Below are 24,071 nucleotides of genomic sequence, written 5' to 3' on the forward strand. Positions count from 1 at the left end.
AGCAAGCCGTCTGCCACATCCAGGCGCGGCAGGGGGCCGCTTACTTGGCGTGAACGGCGCCATTTAATCTTGGCCGGCACTTCATCACCTTGGGGGTTAAAATCATTTTGCCGCGCGCGCGGCTCTGTTTCTTCTTCAGCGCGGCAGAGGGGGGGCGGAGCTTCCTACATGCGCTCCGCTACTTCCGGTTTCATCGGGCTCCACTTCTCAGTGCTGCGTGGAATCCTCTCTGCCGTGCGATCCTGAAGCCATTCATCTCCGTGCTGCTGCCTCTCCTCCACAGCCTCCTCAGTCTGTTCCCCTTACCGCTGCCGCTTGCATCATCCGGGTCTGGTAGGACTGTTAACCCCCTCCGTGCCACCACTTTTCTTTGGGGTCTCCCACTTTAAGTGCAACATCTCTTTTCCACCATGTCAGACCCTTCTGCAGCCGCCAAGCCTTGGTACCATGCCTGTACTGCTTGTAGGGAACCCTTTCCCCGGGGGCAGTCTGATCCGCACTGTACTGCATGCCGAGCTCCACCGCAGCCTCAGTCGCCCGCTGTGTCGCTCCCTGCTTCCTCTGACCCGCCTGACTGGGCTAGATCCCTGTCCCAGGCCGTGGAAAGCCTCACTCATGTCGTGGGCCGCCTAATAGACAGGCCACCTACCCCGCAGGACGCCTCTCTGACTGTCGCGCCCTCTGGGTCCACTGCTTCTGCCGCTGCAGCGGGTTCACTCTCTCTTAGTGACCCCTCCCGAGCTAGGCACTCTCAGAAGCGTATTAGAGTAGAGCGAGCCTCCTCCTCTGAGGCCTCTCTCTCCCCGCCACGCGTGCGCACCCAGACAGGCCTCTCCTCTCCAAAGGATTCGCTCTCTGAAGGTGAATTGGCGGTTTCAGATTTGGAAATGGACTCGGCCCTGCCGTCCAAGCTAGCCTCAGCGATGGGTCAACTCATCTCTGATATTCGTGACACCTTTAAGGTGCAGGATGACCCCCCTAGCTCTGACGCAGCTAGCGTCTCCTTTATCAGACCCAGGCAGGCCTCAAAAGTCTTTCCAATCCACTCTGATTTCTCCTCTGTGGTGTCTAAGGCTTGGGCTCGCCCGGACGCCCGTTTTGTCAACCCCAAGAAGCTAGACATTTGTTATCCTTTTCCAGCCGATGTCGTGGCCACATGGTCTTCCCCACCCAAGGTGGACCCCCCTGTGGCCCGGCTGTCAAAGAACACGGCCATCCCTGTTCCCGACGGGTCCTCTCTTCAGTCAGCGGAGGACCGTCGCATGGAGACCCTTTCCAAGGGCATTTTTGCTGCCTCCGGTTCTGCTCTCAGACCGGTTTTTGCCTCTGCTTGGGCAGGGAAAGCAATCTCTGCTTGGGGTGCGCAGCTGGAACAGGAGTTGGACTCGGACGTCCCCATCCAGGACCTACGTTCCTTGGCCCAGCTTATTATTCGGGCCGGGAATTTTGTTTGTGAGGCCTCCCTTGATGCGGGAGCCCTTATTGCACGCTCCTCCGCCCTGGCAGTTTCCGTCAGGAGGGAGCTCTGGCTGAAGGTTTGGAAAGCGGACGCTGCCTCCAAACGTTCCTTGGCGGGGCTACCGTTTGCGGGTTCCCGCCTTTTCGGGGTCCGCCTAGACGAACTTATTTCGGAGGCCACGGGTGGTAAAAGCACCCATCTTCCTCAACCCCAAGCCAGGGGCGCCCCCCGCGGACGCCCTGGTGCGTCTCGTTTTCGGTCCTCCCGCAGGGCCTCTGGGGCTCCCACCACAGCTGCCGCTTCGGCTCCTCCCCAGGATAAGCGTAGGAAGCCGTTTTTTCGGGCGCAGCCCTCCTGGCGCAAGCCGCAGGCTGCCCGCACACCCGCAGCAAAGCAGTCCTCTGCCTGAAGGCGCGCCCCCACCCACCCGGGTGGGGGGCCGGCTCCTCCTTTTCAGGGACGTCTGGATGGCTCACGTCTCCGACGCCTGGGCCCTCGAAATTGTGTCCTCCGGATACAAAATCGAATTTGCATCCTTCCCTCCAGATCGGTTCTTTCGCTCCCGCCCGCCGCGGGACCCGAAAAGCGCGGCTGCGTTCTCCGCGGCCGTTCAAGCCTTACTGGACAGGGGGGTGATTACCCCCGTTCCTCTAGAGGAAAGGTTCCAAGGGTTCTACTCGAACCTCTTTGTAGTTCCCAAGAAGGGAGGTTCGGTGCGGCCCATTTTGGACCTCAAAAAGCTCAACCGTTTTCTCCTCCTTCGACGGTTTCGGATGGAGTCCCTCCGTTCCGCGGTGGCTTCCCTGGAGCAGGGAGATTTCATGTCTTCCATCGATATACAGGATGCCTACCTCCATGTTCCGGTAGCCCGGTGTCACCATCGCTTCCTCCGATTCGCCGTGGGGGACCTCCACTTCCAATTTGTCGCCCTTCCCTTTGGGCTGGCAACAGCCCCCCGGGTGTTCACCAAGGTCCTGGCCCCGGTTTTGGCCTTACTCCGTTCCAGGGGTGTTTTTCTGCTACCGTACTTGGACGATATCCTCATCAAGGCTCCGTCCCTTTCTCAAGCGGTTGCCAGCGTGGATCTCACTCTAGAGACTCTGGCGAGGTTCGGTTGGGTCATCAACTTCCCCAAGTCCTCCCTTCCCCCCTCCAGACAACTAGTCTTCCTGGGAATGCTTTTAGACACAGGAGCGGCGGAGGTACGTCTTCCCTCGGAAAAACGTCTGGTCCTCCGTGGGGCGGTTCGGGGTCTCCTTCTCCACCGTCGACCGTCCTTCCGCTTCTGCATGCGGGTCTTGGGGCAGATGGTTGCCTGCTTCGAGGCGATCCCATTTGCGCAGTTTCACTCCCGCCCTCTCCAACGGGCGATCCTCTCCTCCTGGGACAAATCGCCGGAGTCTCTGGATCATCCCTTCCATCTATCGCCTCCGGTGCGGTCATCTCTCCGCTGGTGGTTACAGTCCCCTCTTCTGGGCAGGTCCTTTCTGCCACTCAACTGGTTGGTGGTTACAACCGATGCCAGTCTCTTGGGCTGGGGAGGCGTGTTTCCTCCCCGATCCGTCCAGGCCATTTGGTCTCCATCGGAGTCCAAACTCTCGATCAATGTCCTGGAGCTGAGAGCGGCCCTTCTGTCTCTACGACACTGGACTCATCTGCTGAAGGGTCATCCAGTTCGTGTACAATCGGACAACGCCACGGCTGTGGCGTACATAAACCACCAGGGGGGCACTCGCAGCGCTGCAGCAATGCGGGAGGTCACCAGCATTCTCCGCTGGGCGGAAGCCCACGTCCCAGCCCTATCTGCAATTTTTATTCCAGGGGTGGACAATTGGGCGGCGGACTTCCTCAGTCGCACCACCGTCGACCCCGGCGAGTGGTCTCTTCACCCGGAGGTATTCGAGGCCATTTGCCTTCGTTGGGGCATACCGGACGTGGACCTCATGGCCTCAAAATTCAATCACAAGGTCCCCGCCTATCTGTCCAGGGCCAGGGATCCGGGAGCTTGCGGAGCCGATGCCCTCGTTCTTCCTTGGCGAGGCTTCGCGCGCCCATACATATTCCCTCCCATCCCTCTCCTGCCCAAGGTCCTTCGGAAGATCGTGGCGGAAGGCGTCTCGGTGATTCTGGTCGCTCCGGACTGGCCCCGCCGGTCTTGGTATGCCGACCTCATGCTGCTCCTGGCAGACGCGCCCTGGCCGCTGCCCGCCAGGGAAGATCTTCTCTCTCAGGGACCGATCTTCCACCCGCGTTTAGGGTCCCTACGTTTGACGGCGTGGTTGTTGAGACCACCGTCCTGACACGTAGGGGTTTTTCTGCGGACGTCGTCCGCACCATGATCCGCGCCCGTAAGCCGTCCTCTTCTAGGATCTATTATAGGACCTGGAGGACCTTTTTGGGGTTCTGTGCCGATCTGGGGATTCCTCCGCTCCGCTTTTCTCTCCCCACCGTTTTGTCCTTCCTGCAGAGCGGACTGGCCCAAGGTCTGGGCCTTAGTTCTTTGAAGGGTCAGGTGTCTGCGCTGTCCATTTTGTTTCAGCGCCCACTGGCCCCCCTTGGTCCTGTCAAGACCTTCCTTCAGGGCGTGGCTCACGCGGTTCCCCCGTACCGCCCTCCGGTACCGCCCTGGGACCTGAACCTGGTTCTCTCAGCGCTCCAGGCTTCCCCTTTCGAGCCTCTGCGGACGGTTTCCTTGCGACTTCTGTCCTGCAAGGTTATTTTCCTTGTAGCCGTCACCTCTCTTCGGAGGGTGTCCGAATTGGCTGCACTCTCCTGTCTGGAACCTTTCCTAGTGTTCCACCAGGACAAGGTGGTTCTTCGTCCGGTCCCTTCCTTCCTTCCTAAGGTGGTCTCCGCCTTTCATCTGAACGAGGACATCGTTCTCCCCTCTTTGTGTCCTTCCCCTTCCCACCCACGGGAGAGGAAGCTTCATCGCCTGGACGTTGTCAGGGCGCTCAAGATTTACCTGGAAGTAACCAGCTCTTTCAGGCATACTGACTCGCTCTTTGTGGTCCCGGAGGGGTCGCGCAGAGGGATGGCGGCATCCAAAGTTACTTTCGCCCGTTTTGTCAAGATGGCTTTTACTGAGGCTTATCTCGCCAAGGGCAAGGTTCCGCCCCTTGGTGTTACCGCTCACTCCACTAGAGCGGTCGGGGCTTCCTGGGCTCAGAGGAATCGGGCTTCTACGGAGCAGATTTGCAAGGCGGCCACTTGGTCCTCCTTGCACACCTTCACCAAGTTCTACAGGGTGCATACTCATGCGTCGGCTGACGCTGCTTTAGGCCGTCTGGTGTTGCAGGCGGCAGTTGATTGATGCCTCTGGTGTTGGTTGAGTTTGTTCTGGTCCCTCCCTTCTGGGACTGCTCTGGAACGTCCCATGGTTTCCTGTGTCCCCCAAGGAATATGGGCGAGAAAAGGAGACTTTTGTATTACTTACTTATCAGTAAAGTCTCTTTCTCGCTCTTCCTTGGGGGACACAGCACCCGCCCTTCATTTGGGTTACAGTTGTGGTTCCGGCTTGGTTGCCCCCGTTGGGGCTCGACAGTTCTTTTTCCGGTTGGTGGTTATCTTTCACTACTTGGACACGCAACTGGCAGTCTCTTCTCCAGGCTGAAGGGTATAGCTGATGGAGGAGGGGCTTACAGCTTTCACTTAGTGTCACGCCTCCTAGGGAGCAGAGCTATACCCATGGTTTCCTGTGTCCCCCAAGGAAGAGCGAGAAAGAGACTTTACTGGTAAGTAATACAAAAGTCTCCTTTTTTCTGTTTAGTTATCCATATGAGGGCTTATTTTTTGTAGGACAAGTTGTACTTTCTATTGTCACCATATAATATGGCATACAATTTAGTGGGAAGCGGGAAAAGAAAAGCAATTCCTCCACAGTTTTACAGGTTTTGTTCCCATGGCGTTCCTTTTGCGGCAAAACTTGACCTGTGCCGTTCATTCTCTGGGTCAGTACGATGACAACAATTCCACATGTGTATATTTTTTTTATGTCTAAATAGTGTAAAAATAAAACTTTGAACAAAAATTATTTTTTACACATATTCTGACCCCTATTTTTTTTATAGTTATATCTACTGAGCTGTGTGGGGTCTCATTTTTTGCGGGACGATCTGTAGTTTTTTTTTATACCATTTTGGAGTGTGCGTGACTTTTTGATCACATTTGATTACGCGAATCGGCCATTTTGACCCATTTTTTCCGTTACACCATTCGTCGTATTTGAAAAATATTGTGTTTTTGGACGCGGTGATGCCTATGATGTTTATATTTTTTGTTATTTATGTATTTTTTTTATTCTATGGAAAGAAGGGTGATTTAAACTTATATTTTTTAATTCTTTTTATATTTAAATTTTTTTTAAAACTTTTTTTATGGTTTTGTAGGTCGTGTTTGAGGCTACAGAACTCAGTTTTTTTTATTTTTTATTCTGTACCATTATGTTTATTATATATCCATATTGGTACAGAATTGCTCATTTCTTATGTTTGCCAAAATAACAATTGCAGCTTCAATACCCTGGGTCTCTTCAGAGAGATGCAGTGTATTAAAAAATTTAAAAAAATTGCTTCTAAGCCTTCTAACTTCCTAAAAAAATAAAATGACATTTGCAAAATGATGCAAACATAAAGTAGACATATGGGGAATGTAAACTAATAACTATTTTGTGAAATATCGCTATCTGTCTTAAAAGCAAAGAAATTTTAATTTAGAAAATAGCGAATTCTTCCAAAATTTCAGCAAATTTGGGATTTTTTTTATGCATAAAGGTAAAACTTATCAACTCAAATTCGCCACTAACATGAAGTATGTTTTCTCGTGACACATCAATCTCAGGATGGCTGGACAAATAAAAGCGTTCCAAAGTTACAACCAGATAAACTGACATGTCAGATTTGAAAAATGTGGCTCCGGCATTTGGTCCAAACCGGCTGTCGCTTGAAGGGGTTTATAATCAATAATAAGTAAATAGAGCTGGGCTGCAGTACCAAGCAAAGCCACTATACAGTGTAAGGCGCTGTGCTTGGTGTGCTGCAAGGAGGCCACAGTGCTCACCGGAGTGCTGTGGCCTCTACAAACAGATGATCGGCATTGGTGCAGGGGATCGGACCTCCACTGACAGGTCATCCTGAGGATAGGTCATTAATATTGTACTTCCGAAAACCCCACTAACAAAATGCATTTCACAAAAATACTGCTTTGGATTTTGCCAGAGTCTGGTTTATGGTTGATTGATGTAGGACCTGATGTGATGCTGAAGTAGAAATACAGTTCAGCTCCATTATTCTGGGTTTCTACATGAATCTAGTTGGAGAGTGTATGATTCCCAGAGAAGTAGTGTCCACTGAAGGGAATATTGTTACACAGTTACTACGCTTGTACTGGACGCTTTTTGTAACTTCTTCTTCTTTATACCATTTCTGATTATTATTTTCGACATTGTTTTGTTTCTTTTATGCAGTACTTTAAGGGTACCTTGGGGCTACAGCCTGGAGACTCCGGTCTATTCATTAATGGACTGCACATTGACCTAGACAGTCAGGATATCTTCAGGTAATGTGAGAAACACTCGTCTGTATCAAGGACAGGGTATGCGCATTCACACTGCCATATCCATTTTGCAGTCCGCAGATTGCAGATCCTCCAAATATGGCTGCGGTTCGTGTGCATCCCACCTTTTTGGCGGGCACCATTAAAAGAATGCCTATTCTTGTCTGCTACATGTTCTATAATTTGCGGCTTGGCTGCATAGATGAGGACTCTCCGCATTGTCTGTGGATCAGCAGAACAAATGTGGATCAGACGCAAACTGAAAATACAGTGGTGTGAATGCATCGTTGTCCCCGTTTCAGGATTGGTGGGGATCCTAGCTGTGGGACCCCTGCTGATCAGTTAGGCCAGTTTCATTCCCGGAAACAAGCTCTGTGGGTGAGCAGCATTTTCCATCCTGAACACTGCTCCAGTGGAGTGAACTTGATTTATGATGTTGTGAGTTCCTGTTTCACCGTTGATCTACTAAACTGTTATCATATAATGCCATGACTACAGTTCAGTAGATCGGTGTTGAGACTGGAATTCACAAAATCATAAATCATTATAATGTTGGGAGTTCACGTCTCTGGTGCAGTGTTCAGGCCGGGTAATGCCGCTCACACACGGATCTTGTTATGCTCCTTCCTGTGGACAGGGGATAACATTAAAACTTGGCACAACCTCTGCAGATGAGTAGCACCGAGGTGGCTCATCAGAACTACTCCATGTTATATAACTGGAGCTGATCAGTGCTACGGGCACCTCAAGATTTCTGATTTATTTTCTTTATTGCAGCTTGTTTGATGTATTGCGTAACGAGGCTCGGGTGATGGAAGGTCTCCACCGCTTGGGCATTGAAGGCTCAGCTCTCCATAATGTTCTCAAGCTCAACATCCAGCCATCTACCTCGGACTATGCTGTGGATATCCGCAGTCCTGCTATTTCGGTAACTGACCCCTCATACTTTAAAGAGGACCTTTCTCCAGGATACATGTATTGAAATAGTTATATTACCTTACAGTGCGGCCCCCAGTGATTTCTTTTCGCCTTTTTTTTTTTTTCTTTCAAAGGACCCCCCCCCCCCCTTTCATCCGCTGTAGTCCCCGTTTGTTTTGGCGCTTCATATGCTAATGAGGCTATTTGGTTCAACTAGGCGGGGACTTGAATTTGTCCTGGGCGCGGTTATCTTCTCTCTGGCTGCGAGCGCATCCAATCAGAGCGCCCCACTCTTAGCCGGGGAGAAGGAGCTCAAGTTCTCGCGAGAACCTTAGCTTTTACACATCCCAAGCCACGCGCCATCTTGGAGTCCCCGGCGGAGAGCATCGCGGCGGCATAGGCGGCAGCAGCAGCAGCATCCGCCGGGGACTCCAAGATGGCGCACGGCTCGGGATGTGTAAAAGCTAAAGTTCTCGTGAGAACTTGAGCTCCTTCTCCCCGGCTAAGAGCGGGGCGCTCTGATTGGATGCGCTCGCAGCCAGAGAGAAGATAACCGCGAATTCAAGTCCCCGACTAGTTGAACCGAATCGCCTAATTAGCATATGAGGCGCCAAAACAAACGGGGACCACAGCGGACGAAAGGGGGGGGGCCTTTGAAGAGAAAAAAAGTGGAAAGACATCACTGGGGGCCGCACTGTAAGGTAATATAACTATTTTAATACATGTATCCTGGTGAAAGGTCCTCTTTAAAGGAAAGTTCATCCTAAAATAGTGAGGTGGATAATATGTAGAAATACAAGACGTTGTCATTTATATAGTTTACTACATGTTAATTTTGCCAGTCCTGGGGTCACTGGATTAGGGGTCCCTCAGAACACCGCAACAAGACTTGTCAGTTATTCAATAGGTAAGGCAAGCTGACTTCAGAGATGCTTTGAGCCCAATTATAGCACTGGACAAGAATGATAGATACCCAGAGACTAAGCTTCTAGTTAGGGGTTCCCCAGTAATGGAAACCATTTCCAGGAGTTCCTCTGCTATAGTAGGGTTGGGAATCACTGATGCAGCACTTAAAGGGGTTGTCTCATCATGGACAATGGGGGCATATCACTAGGATATAGTGGTCCCAGGACTATATCCATAACGGAGCCCTGCAAGGTGGGGGCTGGAGGACTCCGGTCCGGCCACCACCAAGCCTGCTCCCCATAGAAGTGAATGGGAGCGTACTGCACATGCGCGGCCCCCGCTCCCATTCAATTCTATGGGGCTGACGGAAATAGCCGAGACGGCGCTCGGCTATTTTAGCTGGCCCAATAGAAAATAAATGGAGGGCGGCTGCGCATGCGCAGTGCGCCCTCCTTCACTTGCGGGGCCTCGTTCTCGATACAGATGCGTGTCCCAGCGGCGGGACCCGCCCCTATAAGACAATGGGGGCATATCCTAGCGATTTGCCCCCATTGTCCATGATGAGACAACCCCTTTAAGATTGTCAGGTTTTTCTCCTTTTCTGGAGCCATTCAGCCGCCCATTCTTCTTCTCTGCTTGCTTTGTAGTGGGTGAACAACCTAGAACTGGATGGTAGGTACAACTCCTGGCCATACAACGTTCAAGAGCTGCTCCGGCCGACCTTTCCCGGAGTCATTCGACAGATACGCAAGAATTTCCACAACTTTGTAAGTGACTTTAATCATTTTTTGGACAGACTGTGGGAACTAAATTATAATGACGCACAATAATGAGTAGTATAAAAAATGATTTAAAGAATTTAAAATGACAGGTTATAGCAAATTGTAACACATGGAGACTTGTAGAACTTTGTATCTGTGGGGCAGTGCGAGCTGCGGCCTCCACCGCTCCCTCGAATTAAAGGCACTGTCGCACCTGTTGCCTTTTACTAAGTCCTATTCATGGCGCCCGCTGTGATTTCAGTGTTTTAAGTTGGGCATCACCTACTGTACTGAATTGACCAGCCCACTATGTAGATATATATGGCATATTGATTAACTATAAATGTCTGATCTGGGGTCTGAATGCTGGAAATGTCTAATGCCCCGTCCCCTGTGCCATTGTAGCTGAGAATTAGTGATGTCCATTATAGAGGATGAGGTTATGTACACGGCCTTGGTTTTTTACTGCCGTCGTCCCTGCGTTAATCTTGTGTTTCTCCCCAGGTTCTTTTCATTGACCCGGAGCAGGAGTCTACCTCTGAGCTGATAAATGTGGCAGAGATGTTCCTCAGCAATCACATACCCTTAAGGTAACTGCTTTCACTAGTTCTTTTGCAGTAACGAGGATTATTGTCTGACGTTTAGGGCTCATGCACACAAACGTATTTTTTGTGGGTCGGATGCGGACCCATTCACTTCATAGGGGCTGCAAAAGATGCGGACAGCACTCTGTGTGCTATCCGCATCCGTTTCACCATTCCATGGCACCCACAAAAATATAGAACATGTCATATTCTTGTCCACATTACGGAAAAGGATAGGAGTGTTCTATTATAGGGCTGGATGTCCGTTAGTCTAGCGTTTACCATTTCCCGTAAACTTGTATGCAATATCTGTAGCTGGTGTTATTTTTGCCTAAAAAGTGCTGCAAAAAATGCCAGCCACCATAAACTGCAAAACACCATAAAAAAAAAATCTACCCCAGAGGTGGTCCCATCTGCCGTAGTAGATGACGTGGAGGTCAGTGAGGGCTGTCTGCTGCGCGGTGTCCCCTCTGTGAGTGCTAGGTGGAAGGACTGGTGAATGGATCTTGGGCTACTTTCACATCAGCGTTTTTGCTGTCCGGTTTTGAGATCCGGCATGGGTTCTCAAACCACAGCAGAACTCATCAGTTTGAATAATACGGATCCGGTTGTATTATATCGAAAATGAACTTGCCGTGTCTGAAAAAAAACGAATCCAGCACCATTTACTTAAATGGTTTTTGGTGCCAGATCCGGCTTTTTCAGTTTCCCATGCTGCACACAAAAACACTGCTTGCAGCGTCTTTCTGTCCGGCATGGAAACGCAACAAACCGGAACGGAATGCATTCTGGTGCGCTCTGTTACGGTTTGTTCAGTTTTGTCCCCATTGACAAAACTGAAGCGTTTTCTTTTCCTCCAGTTTTGAGATATTCTGCCGGATCTCAAAACCGGAAAGGAAAATGCAGATGTGAAAGTAGCGAAACTTGTTAAGAGGAAAGTATCTGGTAGCACAAAATTAAGTAAAGCTGCAATACACCTATGTCAAAGGAGCCTGGGAGTCACTAGATGGCATCTGGTTTTCATCCAGTTCCTTCATTAATGTCCCTTCTTGATTTGGGGATGGGTGAAACCCAGCCTGTCTGATCCTCTTTTTTTTTTTTCATGGAAATGTCTGCTACATACCCATATACATTAGATTTCCAGGATTAACACTTCCATGGGACCTGTCTGTGGCACATTTTGAATATTACAGGGTTTTGCTGGTTCCACTTTGACTAAGGCCATTTTCACACTTGCGGCAGTGTCATTCGGCTGGCAGTTCCGTCGTCGGAACTGCCTGCCGGATCCGCCGATCTGGATGTGACTGAAAGCATTTGTGAGACGGATCCGTCTCACAAATGCATTGCAAGAACGGATCCGTCTCTCCGCTTGTCATGCAGACAGACGGATCAGTCTTGTATCTTTTTTCACATTTTTACCGGTTTGCGCATGCGCAGGCCGGAAGGACGGAACCGGCATTCCGGTATTTCGAATGCCGGATCCGGCACTAATACATTCTTATGGGGAAAAATGCTGGATCCGGCATTCAGGCAGGTCTTCAGTTTTTTTTCGCCGGAGATAAAACTGTAGCATGCTGCGGTTTTATCTTTTGTCTGATCAGTCAAGATGACTGAACTGAAGACATCCTGATGCATCCTGAACGGATTTCTCTCCATTAAGAATGCATGGGGATAATCCTGATCAGTTCTTTTCTGGTATAGAGCCCCTGTGACGGAACTCTATGCCGGAAAAGAAAACTGCTAGTGTGAAAGTACCCTAACGGATAAGTGTCTTGGACTGGACATTCCCTCTATTAACTCATATCTCCCTAATACAGTATTTAAAGGGTTTCTGTCATCAGAAAAATCATTATGTATCTGGCTGACCTTAGCGATGTGCTAATGTCAGCAGAACATAACTGTGTGACTTATATCTCCCTGCCACCGTTCGCGCTAAATAATGACTTTTATAATATGCAAATGAGCCTCTAGGTGCTAGTGGGGCGTTGCTGCTGCACCTAGAGGCTCCGTCCTCTCACCGTTTGGCACGCCCTAGTAAAGGTGATTGACATCCTCGGTCTCCTCCGTACCGCGCAAATCCCGCGCCGTCCATTTTAGTATTAGGCACAGGCGCAGTGAGTGAAGGATGGCAGCAGGCGAGTGTCCTTCACTCACTGCCCCTGCGCCTAAAACTAAAATGGACGGCGCGGGATTTGCGGGGCACGGAGGAGACCGAGGATGTCAATCACCTTTACAAGGGCGTGCCAAACGGTGAGAGGACGGAGCCTCTAGGTGCAGCAGCAACGCCCCACTTGCACCTTCGATAGTCTAGGAAGCTGCATGTAATTCACTTTATCCATTTTATGCTGAAGTTACAGTAGTGAAGATAAATGCAGAAGTCCAAGGGGACTCTCCATACGACAACAGTAATTTGTACTACCACCACTAGGGGGCACTTTATTGGACATGGGAGTTACGATGTTTGCTTTTTCTTGCAGGATTGGTTTGGTGTTTGTTGTGAATGATGATGAAGAGGTTGATGGTTTCGAGGATGCGGGTGTTGCTCTTCTGAGGACTTTCAACTACGTGGCTGACGAGGAGGACAATAATGATGCGTTTCAGATGATTGTATCGGTAGGTGTTGTTTCAGCATGTTACCACTCGACCCCATGACACATTACCATTTATTCAAATTTGTGCTCTTATTAAAGTATGTTACAGAATTGTTCTCCAAAACCTAGCCTTGAACTTGGATCGCCATGGCTGTTTGGTGTGTACATGGAGAGTTTAGTGTCTGACGTTCAGGGACGGACCACCACTGACACTCGAGATCCGCTCCTGTATATTCATCAAGCCAGCGAGTCCTTAAAGTCACAGAATGTCTCTTCACTCATCAGGCAATGTCTTCATTGTTTCTTACCTCTGTAGATCTACAACAAGGTGCCGACTGGCGAGAAGCTGACAGTGAAACATGTCACCAGTGTCCTGGAGCAGAAGTACCGATATGTGGAGCTCAGCAGTATTTTGGGGCGAGACTCTGCGTATGACCAGAATAGGAAGGTAACAGTATCCTCAGTATTCTCCATGTAAAAAGGGTATTCCTATTTTCAGCATTTATCACCTGTCCACATGATCACTGGGGGTCCGACCACTGGTGAGAAAACGGGTCATAGAGTACTCCGTGTGAATGTGTGACCACAGCTCCATTCAATTCTGTCAGACTAAAGGCAGTCCTATAGAAGTGAATGGAGCGCTGCTCCTACATGTGCTCTGCTGCTCCATTCACACAGACGAATTGGGAACCCCCATTCTTGTGATTGTTGGGGGTCCCAGCAGCAGGACCCCCAGAGGTTATACTTTTCTCACCAATCAGAAATGTATAAAATGTGAGAATTACCTGGTGCGGAGTATTGTCTACGTACGGGAGTATCTTCACATGTCCACCCTATGGCCAGTATTGGAAAACCTGCGTTCAGCGCCTAGGGGATTGCTACCTATACATAAACTGGCTAATCAGGTATGGAATGCTGCTAAATGACACGCCTTTAAGGACGTGCCTGACATCGTCCCACTTAGGGATAATCCCATGTTCACACACTTAGCAGCCCTAGAGGGTACAGCTCTATGGAGACAACATGGGGTACTAACCCTTGAGGACCTTTATGAGGGGGGTGTCCTGCGCTCCTTCCAGCAGATTCGGGGGAGGTTTGGGGTGCCTCGCACTCTATTATTCCGCTATCTTCAGCTGCGTCATGCCCTTAGGGTTCAGTTTGGTGGGGGTGGGAGCGCGGCATCTCAAAATCCCCTTTGATCGGAGTGCTACGATCTCAGGGACCTAGGGGAGTCATTTCAGTGCTGTATACTTGCTTCAGCCCCTTGTGGTGGAGGATAGATGGAAAGTTTCCATACCGTCACTATCTGCGGAGGATTGGGAGGAGCTTTTGTTGACCCCCACTAGGGTTTCCCCTTCTATCAATAATAGACTGATTCAGCTGTACATACTGCACAGAAGCTACCTGTCTCCCACTAGACTTGGGCAGGCTAACCCACCGTAGGTGTCATAGGTGTCATACTCCTGGAGCGGACTTCTGGCATTTGATGTGGGAGTATGAGCACTTACGGGCTTTTTTTTTTATTTTTATTCGCTTTATTGAACACATAAAGCCAATTGTAATGACACTCATTGTACAAATGCTTTCATATTTTATACATCAGCATAATGAAAGTGAGTTGTGCAAGTAGCATATACATGACTCGTGCCGTACCGGTGAGATTACTTCCATCTCTAGAGGGAGGGCTCATATTGCTAATAAAGTGGCATACCTAGGTTTACCATTCCCCATCTTCCCCGACCTGTCAAACCTTACAACTATCTACCTTGTTCCGCCCGCAAAGCCTCTGTCAATCAGATGAACACCATGCCCCCCCCCCCCCACACCTTTTGAAATTTGGGTATACAGCCCGTATTCTCGAACACAATATTTTCATATGGGATTATAGGGTTGACCAATTGCTTCCATTGTGCTAAAGTAGGCGCTCTATCTCCCATCCATCTAATGGCAAAAATAGGGTTTCTCTCAGGAATATCCTTGTATGATGAGAGTATAGAATCTCGTCCAATATTCCAAAGAGGCATATTTTAGGATGAAGTGGCACTGTACATCCCAATAAATCTGTGAGTAGAGTCACCACCTCCTCCCAAAACTTATTTATGGAAGGGCATGCCCATATAAGATGCCAGAAATCAGCATTTTCTGACGCACATCTATGGCACCCGGAGTGGGCAAGCCTGCCCATCCTGTGTAACCTCTGTGGAGACATATAACTTTGATGTATTATGCACAGTTGTATAAACTTATTGTTTATGGCTGGTGATACTAGTGTGGGGGATTCAAGTATATCCTCATCGTCTTCATTAGACAAATCTGGAATCATTGCCTTCCATTTTGACAGTATTTGCATCGGGTTACCTCTCAGTTTGACACATAGGAGATGGGTTAAAGTGCTGATATAAAGCCACGTGGCCCTTGAGAACGTATGACTCCAATCATCGGAAATGTGGACAATAGGACTGGGGTATCACGATAGTCTGTTTGCATGGCATGTCTTAGCTGCAGGAACCTATAGAATGTATTCCTGGGCAACTCATGTCTATCACTCAGGGACTCAAAATCATTAAAAACATCATTATTGTATAAGTTCCCCAATGTGACAACCCCATGCTCCTTTCAGAATGCACCGTCCCGCAGTACCATCAGGTCAGGAAACATAGGGTTATCCCAAACTGGTGTCTCCAATAGGTCTGACCCTATATTATGTAGATGCTTACAAGCCGACCATATCTGGACAGCCACTCTATGAATCGGTAGCAACCTACGGGGGAACAATTTAGGTTGTTCTAGAACTGGCCATAGATTAGTAAGATCTAGATATTCTGCAAGATGTTTTTCTTGTCTGCAAAGAGTGCCATTTGGCAATATCCATGTTTTTATATTTCTCAATTGCCCAGCTAGATAATATAAGTGTATATCAGGCAGAGACATGCCATCTTCCTTTTTAAGACGCGTCAGATTTAATATAGACAACTTCGGTCTATTCGCACCCCAGATGAAAGGTGACATTAAGGATACGAGCTTCTGAAAAAATGCCTTTGGGACTATATATGGGGCGTGTTGCAGTATATACAGACACTTAGGTAGAATAATCAATTTTATTAAATTGATTCTCCCAGGTACTGAGAGAGGTAATCCCTGCCATACCCTAAATTTATCTTTGCAATACTCTAGGAGAGGACTGATATTCAGAGTGTGGAAGGATGCAGCATCCTTTGTTATATATATATATATATATATATATATATATATATACCCAGGTATTTATAGCTAGGTACAACAGGTAATTCTCCCTGGGGAAATGTATCATCTAGTGGATATAAAGGACACAAGGTCGATTTGGACCAATTTATCCTCAGTCCAGAATACCGGCTGAATACTTCAATTATGGTGACCATGTCATCAGCATATAAGCCGACCCTATCCCCCTGCTCTCCTATTTTAATTCCATGGAATTGTGAATCCGCTCTGATTCGCATAGCAAGCGGCTCTATAGCTAGGGCGAACAGCAATGGTGACAGAGGACATCCCTGTCGTGTACCTCACCCCAAGCTGAAACTATCTGACATCAACCTATTAACCAATATACCCGCTTTGGGATGTTTGTATAACATGGCTATCCATTGTATAAAGTTAGGACCAAATCCAAATTTGTGAAGAACCTGGAACAAATAGGGCCACTCAACGGAGTCAAACGCCTTTGCGGTGTCCAAAGACGCTAAAGCCCATCTCTCTCCTTTCTGTACTCCAATTTGGGTCACCACCAGCACCCGTCTGATATTATCAGTGGTAGATCTACCGGGCAAAAATCCAGATTGATCCGGATGAACCAAGGTACCAGCCACTCTCCCAAGGCGTATGGCCAAAATCTTTGCTATAATTTTATAGTCGATATTCAATAAGGATATCGGCCGATACGACCCACACTCGTCTGGATCCTTGCCCGGCTTAAGGAGGACCACTATGGTGGCGTCATACATTGATGGTGGTAAGCATCTTTCTCGCCCAATTCCTTGGGGGAAACAGGAAACCTTGGGTATAGCTCTGCTCCCTAGGAGGCGTGACACTAAGTGAAAGACTGTTAGCCCCTCCTCCAGCAGCTATACCCTCAGCCTGGAGAGAGAGACTACCAGTTTTTTGCTTAGTGTCAAGGAGGCAAGACACTCTCTGCACTGCAGAGCTGTCTTTGCTAAAGATTTTTTTATTTTATTTTTTTTCAACAGGGACAACAGAGTCGCAATAGACCTCTCTGTTTTCCCGGGGTTGAGCTGCGCCAGTGCCGGCTATCCGCACTGCTGCCTCCCCCACAGAAGAAAAGGAGGACCAGGGCAGCCCAGCTCCCCTGCATCCCGCCAGCTCAAGGGTCGCCCGCCTGCAAGCCCCTCTCCAGCTTCCTGCCACTTCGGTGCCAGTGGCTGAAGGGGCGTCCCTGCTGGATGGACAGAGGGTGAAAACGTCGAATGGTGAGGTGGCTGTGCAGCCGTTCTACCCCCCCCCCCCCCCCCCCCCGTTAGGGTCCTGGCTCCTGCTGTCCCCTGTCCCGTTTACAAGCGTCTTGTCGGCTCCTTTGTATGTGAGGCAGAGCGAGCGGTGCTCGAGGGGGAGGGTGACTGCGCAATTTACCTCAAGTGCGGCGGCCGCAAGGGTCCGCGCATGTGCCGCCTTTCGTTATTTTCGGCTAGTGCTGTGGCAGTGCTCAACTGCCGGCTGATATTCTGGCGGGCGCACGATCTTGTCCGGCTACCGGTGTGCCGTTCGCCTCCGCTTATAAGGAGGTGGACGGGTGACAATATTCGCGCGCGCGAAAATTTTCAGCGGGGGGCGGAGCTTCGTTCCGCTTCCCTGTGCGTGTTAGGCTTCAGTCAAGGGGCGGACGTCTTTTCTTCCCGCTCCTCACTAGCCCCGCCTCTTCTTCGTGCCTGCCTGCTCTCAGGACGGATCATTTTTACCTCAGGGTTGCCGCTGCCGTTTTGCCACTGTGTTGCCGCTGCTGTTGTCTCTGCTGTGGTCTCTGCTGTGCCGTCTGCTCCCACTGTGAACTGGTAGGACTGTTGACCCCCTTCTAGCACTACAGCCCTCTGGCCTGGACGTTCTTTTATATTACTTCCAACCAACATGTCTGACCCCTCAGTGCCTGCTGGACCTTGGTATCATACCTGCACCGCATGTAAGGCGCCCCTTCCTCAAGGGCAGCCTGACCCGCATTGCTCGGCTTGCAAAGCCCCATTACAGGGTCCGCCATCTGTTGTGTCACCCCCTGGCCTCTTGGAGCCCCCTGACTGGGCCAGATCCCTTTCCCAGGCTGTGGTCAGTCTCACTAACGTCATGGGCCGCCTTGCAGATGCATTGCCCTTACCGCAGCCGGATAATTCCCCTGCTGGGCCCTCCGGGTCCGCTATCTTAGCTGACCCGTCTGAGTCTCTCTCTACAGGCGACACCTCCAGAGCCCGTCAACCTCAGAAGCGGTCCAGGGCGGAGCACCTATCATCCTCGGATGCTTCGGTATCACCCCCAAGGGTGCGCTCGCAGTCGGGCCCTTCCTCATTACAGGATATGCCCTCTGAAGGGGAATTAGTCGATTCAGATTGGGATATGGACTCGGCCTTGCCTTCAAAGCTGGCTTCTGCTGTAGGCCATCTTATTAACAATATCCGTGATACCTTTAAGATTCACGATGATCCTCCTAATTCTGAAAAAACCAGTGTTGCCTTTTTTCGCCAGAAACAGGCGTCTGCGGTTTTTCCCCTCCATGCTGACTTCTCGTCTGTGGTTTCTAAGGCCTGGGCTCGTCCTGATGCCCGTTTTACCCCGCCAAAAAAGTTGGATATCTGTTATCCTTTTCCGGCGGATTGTATTACAAACTGGGCGTCACCACCTAAAGTCGACCCCCCTGTGGCCCGTTTGTCCAAAAGCACGGTTATTCCCGTTGCAGATGGTTCTTCCTTACAATCCACTGAGGATCGCCGTATAGAGGCCATTACAAAAGGTATCTTTGCAGCCTCCGGTTCTGCCCTTAGGCCGGTTTTTGCCTCCGCTTGGGCTGGAAAAGGGGTTTCAGAGTGGGCGTCTCAGCTGGATCAGGAGCTTGAATCCGACGTCCCTATTCAGGACCTCCGTGCTCTAGCCCAACTTATCATTCAAGCCGGCAAATTTGTCTGTGAAGCATCCCAGGATGCGGGGGCTCTCATAGCCCGTTCGTCTGCCCTGGCCGTTTCGGCTAGGAGGGAACTTTGGTTAAAGGTTTGGACGGCGGATGCCACGTCAAAGCGGTCTCTTACTGGCCTTCCCTTCACTGGTTCTCGATTGTTCGGGACCCGCTTGGATGAAATCATCTCCGAAGCTACGGGGGGGGAAGAGTACTCTTCTTCCCCAATCCAGGGCTAGGAGCACCACTCGTGGCCGTCCCACCTTTTCTCGCTTCAGGTCTTCCCGCAGGGCTCCCGCACCTCGCACCACTTCAGGTCCATCCACTAACCCTGTCCAAGACAGACGTAAAAAACCTTTTTTTCGGACCCAGCCCTCCTGGCGCAAGTCACAGCCTGCTCGCCCTCCCGCGACCAAGCAGAACCCCGCCTGAAGGTGCGCCCCCACCCACCCGGGTGGGGGGACGTCTCTTCCTGTTCAGGGACTTCTGGCAGGCGCACGTCTCCGACGCCTGGGCTCTCGAAGTTGTGTCTTCCGGGTACAAACTCGAGTTTACGTCCCTCCCCCCAGTTCGGTTCTTTCGCTCCCGGGTTCCCCGGGATCCCCAAGGGGCGGCCGATTTCTTTACTGCCACTCGCACCCTTCTGGACAAAGGGGTCATCGCTCCGGTTCCCATGGAAGAAAGATTCAAGGGGTTCTATTCGAACCTTTTTGTGGTCCTCAAAAAAGAAGGCTCGGTTCGTCCCATTCTGGATCTAAAACGGTTAAACCGTTTCCTTCGTCTTCAGCGATTCCGGATGGAGTCTCTCAGATCGGTGGTGGCCTCTCTGGAAAAAGGGGAGTTCCTGGCCTCTATCGACATCCAGGACGCCTACCTTCATATTCCAATCGCTCGGTGTCATCAGTGTTTTCTGCGCTTTGCAGTGGGATCCGACCACTACCAGTTCGTTGCTCTCCCCTTCGGGCTGGCGACGGCCCCTCGCGTTTTCACAAAGGTCCTTGCCCCCGTCCTCGCCTTACTTCGTTCCAGGGGAGTTTTTCTTCTTCCATATTTGGACGATCTCCTTATCAAGGCACCTTCTCTGTCACTGACATCCGCCAGTGTGGACCTCTCGCTACAGACCTTACGCCGGTTCGGTTGGATTATCAACCTTCCCAAATCCTCTCTTGTTCCATCCTGGCAACTGATCTTTCTGGGGATGCTGCTGGATACAGATGCAGCGGAGGTTCAGCTTCCGTCAGAGAAGCGCCTGCTCCTTCATCGGTCAGTTCGCAGCCTTCTGACCCACCGCCATCCTTCCTTCCGATTCAGCATGCGGGTCTTGGGACAGATGGTGTCCTGCTTCGAAGCAATCCCCTACGCGCAGTATCACTCCCGCACCTTTCAGACGGCCATTCTGTCCGCCTGGGACAAGTCCCAGGAGAGTCTGGATCGGCATTTTCCCCTTTCCCCCCAGGTTCGCTCATCTCTCCTCTGGTGGCTGCGGACCCCTCTCCAAGGGAAGTCATTCCTGCCGTTAGCTTGGTTGGTGATTACCATCGATGCCAGTCTGCGGGGTTGGGGGGGGGGGGTGTTTCCCCCTCGGTCCGTACAAGGCACTTGGTCTCCATCGGAGTCCAAACTACCGATCAACGTTCTGGAGCTGAGGGCAATTCTCCTCTCACTCCGGCATTGGACTTCGCTGCTTCAGGGTCACCCTGTTCGTGTCCAATCGGACAATGCCACGGCTGTGGCATACATAAATCATCAGGGGGGCACTCGCAGCGCGGCGGCGATGAGGGAGGTGTCTCGAATCCTTCGCTGGGCGGAAGTTCATGTTCCAGCCCTTTCGGCCATTTACATCCCGGGGGTGGACAATTGGGCGGCGGATTTCCTCAGCCGGACGACGATCGACCCGGGCGAGTGGTCTCTGCACCCCGACGTCTTCGAGTCTATTTGCCTCCGTTGGGGTCATCCGGACGTGGATCTCATGGCCTCCAGATTCAACCACAAACTTCCCACCTTCATGGCCAGAGCCAAGGATCCGGACGCTTACGGCGCGGATGCGCTCGTCCTTCCTTGGACGGAGTTCTCTCTCCTCTACGTTTTTCCGCCCCTGCCTCTTCTTCCACGAGTCCTTCGGCAGATCGCGGCGGAGGGCACGCCGGCGATCCTAATAGCCCCGGATTGGCCTTGTCGTCCTTGGTACGCCGACCTTATGTTGCTCCTGGCAGACGCTCCCTTGCCTCTGCCTCTAAGAGAAGACCTCCTCTCTCAAGGGCCGATCTTCCACCAGCATTTAGGGGCGCTACGTTTAGCGGCGTGGCTATTGAAACCACGGTCCTAACACGGCGGGGGTTTTCTGCTGACGTGGTCCGTACCATGATTCGTGCGCGTAAACCGGCATCGTCCAGGATTTATTACCGAACCTGGCGGGCCTATTTGAATTTCTGCGGGACCTTAGATGTTCATCCCCTTCGGTTTTCTCTCCCCACGATTTTATCCTTTTTGCAGTCTGGTCTGGACTTGGGTTTGGGTCTCAGTACCCTAAAGGGTCAGATCTCAGCGCTTTCGATCCTTTTTCAGCGCCCTCTGGCTCCGCTCGGTCCAGTTAAGACTTTTCTTCAGGGGGTTGCTCACTATGCTCCCCCGTATCGCGCTTCCGTTCCATCTTGGGATCTTAATGTTGTGCTGACGGCTCTCCAATCTTCCCCTTTCGAGCCTCTGCGCAGGGTTTCCCTTCGCTTGTTGTCTTGCAAAGTTTTTTTCCTCGTTGCCATCACGTCTCTTCGGCGTGTGTCTGAATTGGCAGCACTTTCTTGCGTAGAACCCCTCTTGGTTTTTCACCAGGACAAGGTGGTTCTCCGTCCGGTTCCGGATTTCCTTCCGAAGGTGGTGTCCGCTTTTCACCTGAATGAAGATATTGTCCTTCCTTCTCTGTGCCCGTCCCCGTCTCATCCTCGGGAACGGGATCTTCACCGTCTGGATGTTGTTAGGGCTCTGAGGATCTACTTGGATGTAACTAGACCCTTTCGGCGCTCGGACTCTCTTTTTGTGGTTCCGGAGGGTCCGCGCTGGGGGCTGGCGGCATCTAAAGTGGTTATTGCCCGCTTCATCAAGATGGCTATTGCTGAGGCTTACCGTGCTAAGGGCAGGGAGCCGCCCTTTGGTGTTACCGCTCATTCTACCAGAGCGGTCGGGGCTTCCTGGGCTCAGCGAAATCGAGCTTCGGCTGAACAATTGTGTAAGGCGGCCACCTGGTCTTCTTTGCACACTTTCACCAAGTTCTACAGGGTGAACACTTATGCATCGGCGGATGCTGCTTTGGGCCGCCTGGTCTTGCAGGCGGCGGTGCCTTAATGCCTATGGTGCTTTAATTCTCTTTGGGTTGTGGTCCCTCCCTATTTGTGGACTGCTTTTGAACATCCCAAGGTTTCCTGTGTCCCCCAAGGAATTGGGCGAGAAAACGAGATTTTTGTATAACTTACCAGTAAAATCTCTTTCTCGCTCTTCCTTGGGGGACACAGCACCCACCCATTGTTTTGGTTGCCCTGACGGGTGTTTTGACTTGTTGGTATTAATTTGGTTGATCCTTGCCTTTGTTTTAACTACTTGGGCACATAACTGGTAGTCTCTCTCTCCAGGCTGAGGGTATAGCTGCTGGAGGAGGGGCTAACAGTCTTTCACTTAGTGTCACGCCTCCTATGGAGATGAGCTATACCCAAGGTTTCCTGTGTCCCCCAAGGAAGAGCGAGAAAGAGATTTTACTGGTAAGTTATACAAAAATCTCTTTTTTTTTTAAATGCATCCTCATACATGCGAATTAGCAATGGGTTGATGTGGGCAGCATATTTAACGTAAACTTCTAGAGGTAATCCATCGGGACCAGGTGATTTACCCCTAGCTAGTTGTGCTATAGCATCTTCTAGTTCCAGAGTGGATATAGGGGCTTCTAAACTGTCTATTGCCTCCTGTGCTAATGTAGGGAATTCCAGGTCTTCAAGATACTGCATGACGTCATCCGTCTCATAATTTACTTTGGTCTGATATAAGTCCTTGTAGTACTCTTGAAATCTACCCGCTATGGTTTCAGGGTCTGACAATATCTGACCATCTAAGGCCTTGATACGTAATACCGTCGGGGATGCCTGATTCTGTCTGACGATATGAGCGAGTAATTTGCTAGATTGGTTGCCCAATTCAAAATATGTTTGTTTTGTGAAGAACATTATCCGTTGGGCCTTTTCTTTGAGTAGGGTCAAATACTGACTCCCTAATGTTAACCAAGATTCTCTATTCAAGTCATTGGGGTCAGCAACATATGCTGCTTCTAATCTAGTACATTCCGCTGCTAGTCTTTCCTCCTGTCTAGCTGCTGACTTTTTGATGAATGATCTAGTAGATCTCAGGCATCCTCTAAGATATGCCTTCATAGTTTCCCAGAGTAATGTGTAGTCTGTAACTTCTCCATGCCCCTCCATAAAAACCTTCAATTGGTCAGGAATGCGATCAGAAGGTCCAAACGGGGACAACCAGAAATGATTAATCCGTGTTGAGCGTCTGATCACATCCCCTCCCAGTCTCAACACTAGCTGTATCGGCGAATGATCAGAAATGCCCCTTGGTCCGTACTCTATACAGTATGTCAGAGAGCACATAGCTGAGTTACCAAAAGCATAATCTATTTTTGATAGTGTATTATGGCTAGTCGAGAGTACTGTCTAGTATCAGGGTATTTAAGGCACCATATGTCTATCCATCCTACCTCTCCCAATAATGCGGCTAGAGATGTCTTATTACTAGGGCGGTTGTCAGAAGCCTCAGCCAAGTGATGTCTGTCTAAGTCCTTATCTAAGGTCGTATTAAAGTCACCAAGACTTACTACACGGGCCGATGGATATGAGGCTGCAAAACTCACTGCCTGCTGAACAATCTGTAAGGAGAAAGGCGGTGGAATGTATGTATACCTAGTACAACATATAGTATACAGTTGATGTATGCCGCTATGAACACAAATCTCCCAGCCGGGTCTATCTGGCAGGCCTCCATTTCCCACCTAAGGGATTTATGTACCAGCAACGACACTCCCCTAGACAAGCTGGTAGAGCATGAATGTTGTGCCCATTGAACCCAAGGCTTTTGGGTATGTCTAGTGGTATCTGCCGTTAAATGGGT

General features: G+C 50.4%; 1 protein-coding gene across 4 annotated transcripts in view; it reads left to right on the forward strand.

Annotated features, from left to right (window-relative positions):
- The window catches only part of UGGT1 (UDP-glucose glycoprotein glucosyltransferase 1), a 119,021-nt gene that overhangs the window by 34,288 nt on the left and 60,662 nt on the right, over nucleotides 1–24,071 (forward strand). For all 4 annotated transcript variants that reach the window (XM_040427582.1, XM_040427585.1, XM_040427583.1 and 1 more), the window contains exons 12-17: nucleotides 6,924–7,015; nucleotides 7,790–7,940; nucleotides 9,484–9,603; nucleotides 10,102–10,187; nucleotides 12,659–12,794; nucleotides 13,089–13,220. In XM_040427582.1, coding sequence (XP_040283516.1) covers nucleotides 6,924–7,015; nucleotides 7,790–7,940; nucleotides 9,484–9,603; nucleotides 10,102–10,187; nucleotides 12,659–12,794; nucleotides 13,089–13,220 — 717 coding nt within the window. The remainder of the gene's footprint in view (nucleotides 1–6,923; nucleotides 7,016–7,789; nucleotides 7,941–9,483; nucleotides 9,604–10,101; nucleotides 10,188–12,658; nucleotides 12,795–13,088; nucleotides 13,221–24,071) is intronic.

The sequence above is a fragment of the Bufo bufo genome, chromosome 4 (genome assembly GCF_905171765.1).
Source record: "Bufo bufo chromosome 4, aBufBuf1.1, whole genome shotgun sequence".
Taxonomy (NCBI): domain Eukaryota; kingdom Metazoa; phylum Chordata; class Amphibia; order Anura; family Bufonidae; genus Bufo; species Bufo bufo.